The sequence below is a fragment of the Gorilla gorilla genome, chromosome 1 (genome assembly GCF_029281585.2).
Source record: "Gorilla gorilla gorilla isolate KB3781 chromosome 1, NHGRI_mGorGor1-v2.1_pri, whole genome shotgun sequence".
Taxonomy (NCBI): Eukaryota; Metazoa; Chordata; class Mammalia; order Primates; family Hominidae; genus Gorilla; species Gorilla gorilla.
Window position 1 is genome coordinate 31,360,960 of NC_073224.2, and position 14,688 is coordinate 31,375,647.

The 14,688-nt window shown below is 37.0% G+C and overlaps 1 protein-coding gene and 1 long non-coding RNA gene across 15 annotated transcripts in view; one reads left to right on the top strand and one right to left on the bottom strand.

Moving 5' to 3' along the window:
- SPATA17 (spermatogenesis associated 17) overlaps nucleotides 1-14,688 on the top strand; it is a 229,757-nt gene that overhangs the window by 150,759 nt on the left and 64,310 nt on the right. For all 14 annotated transcript variants that reach the window (XR_008677489.2, XM_055379573.2, XM_055379566.2 and 11 more), the window contains one exon: nucleotides 13,552-13,684. Coding sequence is in view for 13 of the 14 variants with exons in the window: in XM_055379573.2 (XP_055235548.2) it covers nucleotides 13,552-13,684 (133 nt within the window). In the remaining variant the exon portion in view is untranslated. The remainder of the gene's footprint in view (nucleotides 1-13,551; nucleotides 13,685-14,688) is intronic.
- The window catches only part of LOC109027649 (uncharacterized), a 50,625-nt gene that overhangs the window by 12,523 nt on the left and 23,414 nt on the right, over nucleotides 1-14,688 (bottom strand). The window lies entirely within an intron of this gene.

The window sequence follows — 14,688 nt, forward strand, 5'->3', positions numbered from 1 at the left end:
TATGGCTTCATTAAGTTATTATGACAGGGGTAAAAGTCCTATACATTGATATCTTCTGTTAATTGTAAACATTCTGGCTTAATACAGGAGACTATAATTATATCCAAAATACAATGGATTTAGGATATTGCAATAGAAATGAGAACCAATTAGTTTCAATTAATTTTCTGTTAGGCATAATAATGCTTCCCCAATCCCTATTGCCCTGCCAAAGAGTCTACATGTCCTAATCCTCGGAACCTGTGATTGTTACCTTATATAATAAAAAGGTCTTTGCAGATTTGATTAAATTAGGGACTTTTAGGTGGGGAGATTATCCTGGATTATCAGAGTGGGGCCAGTTTTGTAATTCAAAGGTCCTTAAAAATGGAAGAGGGAGGCAGAAAGAAATTTGACTACACGAAAGGAGGTCAGAGTGATGCAATGTGAGGAGGGTTCAATTTACCTTTCCTAGCTTTAAAGATGGGGCATGAGCACCACGTCAAGGATGTAGGCCGCCTCTAGAAGTCACAAAAGGCGAGGAAATTGATTCTCTTCTAGATCCTCTAGAAGGAACGCAGTCCTGCCAACACCTTGATTTTAGCCCAGTAACACCTATTTTGCACTTCTGACCTCAAGAATGATAAGTTAATAATATTGTTTAAGCCACCAATTTTGTGGTGATTTGTTATAACAGCAAAAGAAAATAAATGCACGTGTTCTTCCTAAAGGTTTTCAAATCAAGAAGCTACCTTGCTAGGTCAGACTTTGGTGTTTAGATTAATTATAATCCTGAGCTAAATTTGAAGGCACTCCTCAAATCCCTAGGGATTCAAGAGTCTTCCACAAGTTTAAGGTATAGACATCAAGGATTTAAAAAAATGTAACAGTGACTGGAGTTTCCATATGAAGAGGAGTTCATGATTAAAGTATATTGTAGCTGTATTTTAACTTATATAGGCTTTCATTTAAGAAACTGTATAGACAGCTCAACAGCTGTCTCTACATCTTTTAGAAAAACAAAAAAGTATTAATTTACTGATAGTTATCCAGAGTAGGTGAAATGAGAGACATCCCATAAACATTTAGTAGCATAGCAGAACTAATAACTCTATTTCTTGAGCTCCTCCACTTGCTGGAACTAATAGCTATGAATCTAATGTGCCTTCATTTCTCTCAAGTTTGCAACCTAGCTTAGATAGGGGCCTTGGTAAATATTGGATTTGGTAATATTATAAAACCGAAATGCAGTCCATTCACCCACCACAGTAAAACTCAGAGGTTTTTGCAGTGACAGAAAGGAAGGTGTTTATTGCAGGGCACCAAGCGAAAAGATTCAAGGAAGCTCATGCTTAAGACCCAACCTCCCCAGTGGCCTGCAGGTAAGAGTTTTTAAAGGCAGGAGCAAATTTCAGGAGAACAGAAGCTGCAGGCAAAATCATAAATCAATACATGGAGGTCACACATTAGTTTTGGCCTAAAAGGGTGAGATATCTTGAAGCAGGAGCTTACAGATGGTAGGTAGATTTAAAGATCTTCTGATTGGCAATTAGCTAAGAAAGAGAAACTCTTTTCAAAAATTTGGGATCATGGCTGGGTGTGGTGGCTCACACCTGTGATCCTAGCACTTTGGGAGGCTGAGCCACGTGGATCACTTGAGGTCAGGAGTTCGAGACCAGCCAGGCCAACATGGTGAAAGCCCATCTCTACTAAAAATACAAAAAAATTAGCCAAGTGTGGTGGTGGGCACCTGTAGTCCCAGCTACTCGGGAGGCTGAGGCACAAGAATCGCTTGAATCTGAGAGGCGGAGGTGGCAGTGAGCCCAGATCGCACCACTGCACTCCAGCCTGGGTGACAGAGCGAGACACTGTCTCAAAATTTAAAAAAGTAAAATTGGAGGTGAATAAAAAAAATGTTAACCGGTCAGGGGGAATGACTTCCCCCAAGCCCCTTACGAAGGAACTTACAACAAAGGGTGATAGTTAAAGTTTAGTCTTCACTTACCCCTTATCTGGGGTCTAAGTGCCAACAGATCCATTCAGTTAGAGTCTGAGCCCATGAAAGACAACTCAGGGACCTATGGTAAAACGTTATCTTTAGCTCCTACAGGGAAAGCAAATAGCTCTAGAACAAGTTACTTATTTACTTCTGGGGCTGGAATTTCCCTTGAAGGGACTCGGGATTTTCCTTTATTTCTGTGCTTGGTGTCCACAGACCCCTAAAAAAGGGGGAACCATGCTCCATTGTAGTAAATATCAGTAAAAAGTAAGTAAATTACTCACTTTTATTTTTTTATTTATTTATTTTTTTTGAGACAGAGTCTTGCTCTGTTGCCCAGGCTGGAGTGCAGTGGCGCGATCTCAGCTCAGTGCAAGCTCTGCCTCCCGGGTTCACGCCATTCTCCTGCCTCAGCCTCCTGAGTAGCTGGGACTACAGGCGTCCGCCACCACGCCCGGCTAATTTTTTGTATTTTTAGTAGAGACGGGGTTTCACCGTGGTCTCAATCTCCTGACCTCGTGATCCGCCCACCTCGGCCTCCCAAAGTGCTGGAATTACAGGCGTGAGCCACCGTGCCCGGCCAAATTACTCACTTTTAAAACTTTAAATATAATTTCTAATTAAGTGTCATTTCATAGACATTACCATAAGAAAAATGTTCTGGGAAAGGTTAAGAAACAAGATCTAAATAACAGTTTTTAGAAAGGACATTTTACAATGTGGCATATACGGGTAAGCACTGGTTCTATTTATCATTAAAGAATAGTGAAAAGAAAATTTAACATATCTCAAAACTTTTTTGACTTGTGTAGTTTTTTCAGACACTTTAGACCTTTAAAATTTGCATATTTTCTGAACTATTACTGTATTATGATAGAGATTATCATATATTTTCAGATAATGTTTTCTTAACAATTCAACTTTTATTTGTAACTCTTCCATTTATTTTAATTACTAGCACAGTGTGCAACATTTATTAATCAGCAGAGCCTTTTTAAGTTAAAATACTAAATTAGCTAACCCCATTAACACAGAATACTCCAAACAAGCAGTAATAGGAGAGGTAGTTACTGTGCAAATCGTATTGTACATGCGGGTGCTCTAGGGCACAGTTAAGCATGATTACCCTCTTTTGATCCAGTATTCCTCTGCCTCTCCCAGCTAATTTCCAGTGGAAATTTACAAAGTGCTGCCTTCATTTTTCCAGCTTAATTTTTCTAATGAAGTTCTGGTACTTTATAACACTGGGGATATAGATAATAAGCCTGTGTATAATTAAGAAGTTCTAGAATTTGTCTACAAAAGAGCCCTGTATTACTTTGGCTGTATAGTGAGAACTGTGCTCTCTTTTTGTCCACTGTTTCTCTGAAAGAAAAAAAAAGTTTATTTTAAGTAAATGACCACAGAATACTAGAATTCTATTCTTACAGACACCTGCATCTAAAGAAGCTTAAGATTTTAAAAATCTACACAATTTGATAATTTGGAATACTTTCAGTGATATGCTTGAGAATATGTACTTTTAGTATGTATCATCAGACAAGTCATAAAAAGACAATTTTAATATTTGGACTTTATGCGGTAGAGACATTCATAAGACCAGCACAGGGTTTTAGGCCCTGAGTGAAAGATCAGATAGCTTGCAGTTATCACTGTTAGCTATGGAGATGTTTTAGAAATGGGAGTCAATGGGGACAGAGGCCAGAGTCACTGGGGCCACAGTCCAGGTCAGAGATGAAGAGGACTTGCCATAGAACTGAGACGTTGGTAATGGAGGGTAGAGAAAGGTTGAGAAGCTGCTTTATAGGTAGGATCCTGTAACCAGGCGTGTCCAGTTTTTTGGCTTCCCTGGGCCACACTGGAAGAAGAAGAAGAATTGTCTTGGGCCACACATAAAATACACTAATGATAGCTGATAAACTTAAAAAAAAAATCACAACAAATAATTTTTAAATGTTTGAAGAAAGTTTACAAATTTGTGTTGGGCTGCATGTGGCCCGCGGCGCATTGGTTAGACAAGTTTGCTATAAACCCTAAATCAGATTTAGGGGTGAGCCTGATATGGTCTGGATGGTGTGGTCAGAGGCACAGATGCATTTAGGATCACTGTCTCAGAGCTTTCTTACTCGCAAAGAACAAAGATCCATTCAAGGAAACTCAAGAAACTAAGGGGATGTTTAAAAGATATATTGAGGAATTTTACAGAGATATAAAGACCCAAAGAAAAACTGGACTAAGATGAGTAGGGGGCTGTAGAGACATGGCGTTCTTCTTCTAATGGCATCTCTTCCTTCCTCTGCACGTCTGCTTCTTTCTACTGACTAGCTTAACTGATGACTTGTAAATCATAAACTTTCTTTGCAATAAATCTTTAGCTTTCACTTAGTTAACCACCCAGGCCTAATTCAATATAACCTTCCAGCTCTAGAACCCACAGCTACTTCTGTTTTTCAGTTCAAATTTCTGAGAGAGAATCTGTTTTGCTCAATTTATGTTAACAAATTTGCTCACATACGCCATAGGCTTGGAACAAAATAGACAATAAATAAGGGTTAAGTTAAAGGTCTATTAACGTACTAATAGACCACGACTGTGGTCTCGGGGAGGGGTGTCACATTACATCAAATACAGTTTTTTTTGTGAGAGTAGAGCCACAAGCAAGAATCTCCTCAGATTGAGGAGAGCAGAGGCAGGAACGTCCTCTCATGCCCTGACTTGATGGCTTCTGACTTAGGTGACTGGCTAGAGGATGATGTTCTGACTTATCTAAGAAAAAATATATAAGAAGCATTGCAAATTTGATAGCATGGAGGATTTGGATACGAGTTTAATTTGGAGGCAGCTCTATTTGAGGTTCCTCTAGTGTATCAAGGGAAATATCCATAGTGAACATTTGAAAACACTGTTCTTCAGTTAAAGAAAGATATTGTGTATTGAGATAAAGATTTAGAAATCATCAGTTTAGAGGTGATAGTTAAAACCTTGGTGGTGGAATAATCCCTCAGGAGAAACTATATAGAGAGAAGATTACAGATTTCTAGGAATTGCTTTAATGTTATGGCAGTGGTTTTTTTTTTTTTTTTTTTTTTTTTTTTTGAGACGGAGTCTTGCTCTGTTGCCCAGGCTGGAGTGCAGTGGCGCGATCTCGGCTCACTGCAAGCTCCGCCTTCCGGGTTCACGCCATTCTCCCGCCTCAGCCTCCCGAGTAGCTGGGACTAAAGGCACCCACCACCACACCCGGCTAATTTTTTGTACTTTTAGTAGAGATGGGGTTTCACCGTGTTAGCCAGGATGGTCTCGAGCTCCTGACCTCGTGATCCGCCCGCCTCGGCCTCCCAAAGTGCTGGGATTACAGGCGTGCGCCATCGTGCCTGGCAGGACAGTTTTAGTCAGGATTGCTTAACTGCATCACCTTGAGGTTTAAAATTATATGCATATGAATTCCCAAGTCTCAATCACAGATAGTTTGGTTCAGTAGGCATATATATTTGCAAAATATGCCCAGGTGATTCAAATGCATAGTTCTGGTTAAGAGTCATTACTTTCAGATATTGGCAGAATACGACGAGTCAGTCAAGAAACAGAGACAGCAAGAAAGAGAACCAGGAGCGATTGTGCAAATAAAAGAGGACTGGCTACAAGAAGTGAATGAACAGCTTGATGCAAGTTCAAATTCAGTGAAAACTGAAAAGGAGACCGGGCGCGGTGGCTCACGCCTGTAATCCCAGCACTTTGGAAGGCCGCGGTTGGCAGATCACGAGGTCAGGAGATCGAGACCATCCTGGCTATCACGGTGAAACCCCGTCTCTACTAAAAAACGCAAAAAATTAGTTGGGTGTGGTGGCGGGCGCCTGTAGTCCCAGCTACTCTGGAGGGTAAGGCAGGAGAATGGCGTGAACCCGGGAAGCGGAGCTTGCAGTGAGCCAAGATCGCGGCATTGCACTCCAGCCTGGGTAACAGAGCGAGACTCCGTCGCAAAAAAAAAAAAAAAAAAAAAAAAAGAGAAAAAAAGAAAGAAAACTAAAAAGGATATCTAGGATTTGGCTGTTGGGGAGTCATTCATTAGTAGATTTTACTTTCCCCTGTGACTGTCACCTAGTTGTTACTTCTCCTGTATTTTCTTTGGGAATTAACATCACATTAAGCCCTCTATATATTGTAGAATCTATAGTCTTCTGTTTAAAAATCATTTTGTTACATTCACAATTTATTGTGGTACATTCACAATTTATTAAGAATAACTAATGGTGATTTGGTGATCTCATACAAAAGCTGACACAGTAATTTAAGATTTAATTTATCTTGTCAGGGACCTTAAAATCATTGACGGAGCTACTCACTTTAAAATTCTAAACCAGAGATTGCAAACTAGTACCTTGTGAGCTACATATGGCCTCCCGGGTGTGTTGTATTTGGATCCCCTAAAAATTAAATTGAAAAGTAATTAAAAATGGCAATTAATTTATTTAAAACTCCAGATTTTACCGCTTATGGCAAAAATCGGGAGATCTAGAAGGAGCAGACTCACAGTCTGACATGGCAACAATTGATTAAAACTTGGACTCTTTGGTTTACATCTGACTCGTTTATGTTACCTGCCTGGCCCTTTAACAGAAAAATAAGAGAGCCTTGTTCTGGACGATAAGCTTCTCAACAACAGAGCCCCTGACTTATGCACTACACTTAGCACAATCGTTCACAAACAGTAAGTGCTAAGAGGTTTTTTAAGATTGAATTTTGACTCTTGAGCTTGAACTAGATTTTGCTTGTTTTAGCCTAACAGATCAGATCACAAAAATCATTCTCATTAAAAACAAGTCAAGCCAAAAAATGAAGTCAATTATGATTTCTCTTTGATGTTTATTAATACTACGCTAACAGTCTCAGTAATAGGCTTGTATTTTCTTTTGTTGTTCTTACTATGAACATGATTTTCCAAATTATATCTCTTAAAAAACTAGTCTTAAGACTAATGTTAATGAGTTTCTTTCAAATAAATTTGGGGAAAAATTACATTGAAAACACTTAAATGGATTTTTGGCACTTACAGGGCTTCGCAGTCTTAAATATACTTTTGTTTGATGTGACTATCAAAGAGGGGAAATATAATACAGTATATAGCATTTTGCAAGTGTATTCACTCAACAAATATTGCATGCTGACTATATGCCAGGCACTACATTAGGCATTGAGAACATAGCAGTGAGCAAGACAGACAAAAGTCTCTTTTTTTTTTTTTTTTTTTTTTGAGACAGAGTCTTGCTTTGTCACCCAGGCTGGAGTGCAGTGGTGTGATCTCGGCTCACTGCAAACTCCGCCTCTGGCGTTCAATTGATTCTTCTGCCTCAGTCTCCCAAGTAGCTGGGACTGCAGGTGCCCACCACTACACCTGGCTAATTTTTGTATTTTTAGTAGAGACAGGGTTTCACCATGTTGGCCAGGCTGGTCTCGCACTCCTGACCTTAGGTGATCCACCCACCTCGGCCTCCCAAAGTGCTGGGATTACAGACGTGAGCCACCGCCCCCAGTGACAAAAGTCTATTGATTTCATGGAGCAAATGGCCTAGTTGGCCATGAGTCCCCTCATCTCATCCCCAGACCATAGTTTGGAATACGGTGCTCTGGATATAGTTGGATGTATTTCTTGACACCTTCTACTTATTTATTTATTTATTTTGAGACAGGGTCTCAGTCTGTCACCCAGGCTGGAGTGCAGTGGCATGATCGTGACTCACGGCAGCTTTGACCTCCAGGCTCAGGTGATCCTCCCACCTCAGCCTCTCTAGTAGCTGAGACTACACCTTCTCACCACCACGCCCAGCTGATTTTTGTATTTTTTGTAGGGATGGGGTTTCACCACATTGCCGAAGCTGGTCTCAAACTCCTGAGCTCAAGTGATCCACACACCTTGGCCTCCCAAAGTGCTAAGATTACAGGCATGAGAAGTTTATGTTCTTTAAGTGATTTATATAAGTCCGTAAAATATCTAAGTTCATCATTTTTAGCCATTTTTGAAACTTTGTTAGTTTAAGACATTTGATGTAAATGGCCTAAAAGAAGAGCCTATGTGAATGCTATTTAGTTGCGGCCTTTAACTTTAGTATCTTTTAGCAGAGAGTTTTAAAAATATTTTTCACAATCAGAAGAAAATAAAGTGAACTCTGCAAAATATATATCAGAAATTTGTTGCATAGATGTAATGAAATTACTGAGCCAAGATGATTTGAGATTGTTAAATAATAATAATAATAATAAATCCAGGGAAATGTATTCCTCTGAAGCTAAGAAAAATGTAAGGAAAAGGGAAAAATATCTTTCCAGTTAAATTTAGAAGCTTGCAATATAAGCTTACTGTTTAGTTGAACAGATAGTTTTGCCACTTGCATTCTTTATATTTAAACATTACATTTCTGTCTCCACCCGGGGGGGAAGATATTGCTGCCTAAATAGTTCATGGGTTTTAAATTTGTACTATGAATTCTACCCTAAGTATAAAATACTGTGTGTATTAAGCGCTTATAGCTATGGTTTGTCCTCAACCATAAAGGAAGTCTGTCTAATTTCTATTCCAGATTGTTGCTCATTTTATTAATATCTCTTCAACAAAAACTCCATAATCTGTGTTTTGAAATCTTTCTGTTCATACTAATGAGCTATATATTAGGTTTACCTGGACATTTAGGTGGTTAATACATACAGTAAAGATGCTTTTTATTTTTCATGTTGAAGGTAATGAAAAATAGACTGTTATTTATTTGCTGACCTTTTACTAAAACTCAAACTATTCTGTGTCATAAAGGAAAAATATTCAACAACTTATGGCCCTTTTTAATGGGCCATAACATGGTTTGTTTTTTTAGAAGGAGCAAAATTATTCATTATTAACTATACTTACTACAGTTGTAAAACATGTCTCATCCTATTTCAAATATTGTTGACAAATAATTTGTATATTTCCAATTACATGTTCTTTCGAAATGCTTTGCCTTAAAAAAGCTTGTGATTGGTTTATGAGAACCGGGTCATCTGATAATGAGATCAGGCACGAACTGGTTATAACTCAGCCCCTCAGCCCTCAAAACATTAAATTTACTATTTTCTTTCTTTTTTTTTTTTTTTTTTGAGATGGAGTCTCACTCTGTTGCCCAGGCTGCAGTGCAGTAGTGTGATCTCGGCTCACTGCAGCCTCCACCTCCCAGGTTCAGATGATTCTCCTGCCTTAGCCTCTTGAGTAGCTGGGATTACAGCCCCATACCATCACACCTGGCTATTTTTTATATTTTTAGTAGAGATGGGGTTTTGCCATGTTGTCCAGGCTGGTCTTGAACATCTGACCTCAAGTGATCCACCCACCTCAGCCTCCCAAAGTGCTGGGATTACAGGCGTTAGCCACAGCACCCGGCCTAAATTTGCTGCTTTCTATATTACAATAATGGTTAAAATATTAGAGTTAAGATTAATTTTTGAGCAGGTGTACTTTTATAACATAAACATTTGCTGTTTGTTGATTCATTTATTAAATTAAATCAACGTCATTTACCCATATTTCCTCTTTACATTCTTGTGTCAATTCTTTCCCAACTTTTAAACGTAGGTGTCTTTGCTTGTCAAATCAAGTTTTGTAGAACAGAGTACAGATTCCCTCCCCTTAATAAGTCTAGAGTGGAATTTTTCTATTCTTATTTTCTTCATCCCAATTTAAATAACTGTTCTGTTTTGAACATTACTAAGCTCTTACTCCTTGAGACTTCTTTGGAAAGTATTTTAGATAGACCTTTTAAGCAGATATTCTGGGATGACCCCTAGCAGCCCATCCTATATCCCTATTTAGGAGTTCCTGTCCTTCCAGTGTTGTTAATGATTGGCATGAGGAGGCTGCTCATAGACTAACATCTTTATTAATGAAGCTTGTGATCTTTTGAGAATGTGCTAAAATTTTGCTATAAGAACAAAAAACAATTGACATAATTCCTACTTTATGTAATTTAAAAGATAAAACTATTGATTTTCTAAGAGATTCTTTGTCATTTATTACCCCAGTAGTGCATGCTAAAGAAATAATAGCATCTTACAGTCACTCTTATTAGAAGTAAACTACTACTTGAACGTATGAAGTTCAATTACTCAAATACTGCAACAATAAAATTCATAAGACCTTATTTGCTATTCTGTTATCTCATTATATTTTCTTGTCTGTAAAGGATAGGAGGTTTTCAAACTTGAAAAGTAAATAATTTTATACCTACTTTGAGAATAAGAAAAAGTATGTGTTTCTCTTTTCCCACCTGAAAAAGTGAATGTGTCAATAGTCACTTATTGTTTAAGAGTCTTGTATTTATTTTATAATTCATAAATACGAAATCTCTTCCAATAGAAGGTGGAAAATGTCAGACTTCTGTGGGCATCAAATGATCATAAGGCATGTAATTTAGCAACAGAGTTTAGAGAGAGGAATGTGATAATGGGTGTCCACCTTGATCTTCAGTCTTTATTAGCCTTTGTAATGCTGTGGCCAAGTCAGTCCTCCAAAGAGAGAGCCAGTGTAGCACCTCAATGATGGTTACAGGGTGTGACAGGAGTATCTGCAACTGGGCTAATATTCTCAGTTGCATGGAGATGCAACATCCATCATAGAGATGTTAAGTAAGACAATATGAAACTACTGAAACTTGACCTGTACTGATAGGAGACAATATAAGCACCCTGGCAACAGCATTCTATTTTCTGTCTTTTTTTTTTTTTTTTTTTGAGACGGAGTCTCACTCTGTCGCCCAGGCTGGAGAGCAGTGGCTCGATCTGTAAGCATAAGCACAACTGAATATATATTAAAAACTGGTAAAAGAATATCATTTTAAAGTAATTGATAATTATGTAAAATTTTACTATAAACCAAAGTGATTTTTTTAATGTTAGTAGCTATTTATACTTTATAGAGCAAATCTGATTTGAGAATTAAATAATTTTTTCCTAATTTGAAGATAAACGTTATTTAAAGATTATAAAATATCTAAATATTTTTGAATATACATACATGCACATATATATGTACAATTAAGAATATGCATATATGTTACTTTCATGAAACATGATGGCTAAATGAAAGTAGAGTTAATTCATGAGCAGGGAAATACCCAGTCTTCCAGCCTTGTCGTCTCAGCCATTCATTCCCTTGAAAAGGCAAATTTTGTTCAGACACAAAAGAAAAATGTACTATTAAAATGCAATTCAGAAGTGATAAAAACTGTAAGTGCAGCAGTCGGCTCACAGCACCTCCTTTGTATACTCAGGGACATTGGGGCCACATTAATCTGTTTGTGTGTGATGTCCATCCCACATGCAAATTAGCACTGGAAGGACCATACTCTATCTTATATGAGAGCTCTTTTCCCAAGAGCATACGTAATACATGCTTCCGTAACTTTGTATAATTCAAAGCTCTGCATTCTGTTTATTTTTTATTTTAAATAGCGTTAGAAAATATTTTCTTAGGAAAAATATTAAGAATTAATTTATTAATAAATATTAAAAAGAAATTGCAGAGAGGTATTAAAATTGATGAAAGAATTCTACTTTTTTAAGTTTATTAAATGGAAAAAATAATAATTTTCAATTGAATTTAGATTTTTAAAAACACCCTTCTTTATCTTAACTAAATGAGATCATCTGTGTGAAAATTTTGGCATATAGTAATGGCTCAATAAATATATGTTGAACCTCAACTCTTTTTTTAAGTCTGAATTTCAGAATATTTTTCTCAGGAGAATATTTTATTTTGCTATTTATAGGTTTTATTTCCCAGAGCTTCCACTTTTCTCTAAATGTTTCTTTTATTTAAAAAAAGCATCCAACTTTTATTTCATTAATACCGTATCTCCTTTGATTATATGTGTTAAAAATTTCTGAATTTACTCCTGTTTGCTGCATTATGATGTCTGTTTCCTCTAGCTTATTCCTTATGTTTGGATTTCTGTCCTTCCACGTTGGTTATTTTCCCGCTGGTAATCCATTCTTAAGTTTATATTAAAAGGGAAAATATAAAAATTAGATTAGAAACTCTATGGGTGTAAAAGAGTGGCTTTTTGATAGATTTTATTATACTCTGATACAGCTTTTTAATCAAAACATCCCCAAATTGTTGATATTTGAACTCGTTTCTCTGAGAACTGTCACGTCTTTTCAGAAGATGCAATCAGTCTTCTGAAGGATATAAGTCCAAGCTGCCAGTGCACTTAAGAGACGAGCAGGGAAAGAGTTCAATGGCCAGTCTTTGGATTAAAATCTACATATTCCATTTGGTGCCTCCCCTTGGCATTCCTCTGTACCTGCTTTCCTTGAGACTAGAGCTTTTTGGTGTAAATTTTTCTGAGAATAGGCTCTTATGGATACATGGACTGGGACATGGACCTGGGGATTTCATTACTCCTTACATAGACTTTCAGCTGTTTTCAGCTTCATTCCTTCTCTCACTTTCTGCAATAACTGTAGATTTAGTTCCTGAGCTTTTCCATGGTTCTGCAGGACAAATTGCCCTGTTTCTCTTTGACATCTCATTCTTCTGGCACTTAGATTTCAGTTTTATTAACTCTTTTGTGTCATTTATGAATTTTCTATCTTCCTTCCACCTGCTAAAATTAATTGGTATTTTCAATTGCTCTTTCTTATTTTCTGTCCTATTTCTTCTTATAGGTTTATAACTTTTTAAAAAGATTTATTTACTCTTATTTCAGTGTGTTTGGGTGAGGGATCTGGGTTATACTGAAAGCATATCACAATCTTAGATGTTCTGTGAGAGTTTATATGGGTTTTAAAAGTTTGGTCTTTTCTGTTGATCATAAAAATATCTAAAGTAATAATGCTGATGGTAATGATAATGGTTGCTGCAACAGGTTCCTTCGATTTTTACATCTGCTTTTAGCACGAACATTATTTATTGGACACATTTTTTTCAGCCTCCATGTTAAATACCTTACATAAATTAAGTTGTTCATTCATTGTAATAACCCTATATGGAAGTCAAGGCTCATTCAGGTAACTTGCATAGATAGGGTAATACAGCTAGCAAAGCAAAGCTAAGATGTGATTACAGGTCTGGCTGGCCTGAAGACCCCATTATTCATAACTGCTACCGCTACCAATAATGCCACCATTATTCAAGTGACTTAAAATTGAAGAAATCCTACTTCAATGAGAATTGACTGTACTGGCTGTCCTTTTGATTTAGGGATACTATTTTAAAATTAAGAACATTTTCATTTATATGATGAATTTTGAGTTTTGGCATAATTAATTCATAAATGTATTATTTAACATTATCTCTATATATAAAATACTTGAGACTCACAAAAATTCTGTGAAGAACATTTTAGTATCTCCATTTGCAGAATAGAAAATAAAGATTAATAGAAGTAATTAACACAGATAATCAGTGGCAGAGGTTGAAATGGAATCTAGATATTCTGATTCTAAATCTTGTATCATTTTCACTGTACTATAGTACTTCTACAAAGCCTTATTTTAAAAATCAAATGTCTCTAGAAATCAAGTTAAGAATAGCTCTTAAATATTTCTTTCAGGTTTTTGCCATTTTCTTCATACCATAAAAATGAAAAGTACATCCCATCAATGCATTTATCAAGCAAGTATGGTCCTGTTTCTTACAAAGAACAATTCCGAAGTGAAAATCCTAAGAAATGGATCTGTGACAAGGTGAGTTAACAAAACATTTTAAAAAGTTATTCCTTTTTAAAAGCTAGAAATATACATTAATTAGAGCAAATATAAATATTCTTATTACAATTAAGACCTTTATGGTAACAACATTTTTTATAGCTGTTTTAGGTAAAGATGGTGCTGCTGACCTATGTAAGATTTTTTTTTTCAGTATTGTATTCTTAAGTTTTATGAGTTAGCTATAACTTAGCTGCCCTAGGATCAAAGGCATGGATCATTGGCATTGGCATATGACCAGGTGGTCAGGGCTTGAGTATGAGGTCACAGAATGGAGTTAAGCTAACTCTCAGGCATGGAGATCAGGGCTGGTTTGCTCTCTCTCAATCTATGTATGTATGTTTATAGATAGCTAAATAAAGAGGAGGGGAGAGAACACAAGCATTATATAAAACATGATGTATAAATGTATAACATACATTTAACTTGCGTATATGTATATGTGCAACTCCTGAGTGTCATATGCACTTTCATAACGGGTACAGCACGTATATGTGGCACCTATGTGATATATTAGTCTATACTCAGACTGCTACAACAAAGTACTATAGACTATGTGGCTTCAAGCACAGACATTTATTTTCTTACAATTCTGGAGGCTGGAAGTCTGAGATTACTGCCAGCTTAGTTTCTGGTGAGGCCTTGCTTCCTGGCTTGTAGACAGCTACCATCTCCCTGTTTGCTCATATGACCTCTTCTCTCTGGGCAGAGAGAGAGCAGGCTGTCTTGTATCTCTCCCTGTAAGGGCACTAATCCCTAGGGACCAGGACTCTACCTTCATGACCTTATTTAACCTCAATCACCTCCTTACAGGTTCCATCTCTAATACAGTCACATTACAGGTTAGATATTCAACATATGAATTCTAGGGAAACACAATTCAGTTCATAGCCTTCCATTCCTGGCCCCCAAACTCATGCACTCTTGAATGCAAATACATTCTTTCCATCTCAAAAGCCACAAGAATCTTAATACATTTAGTA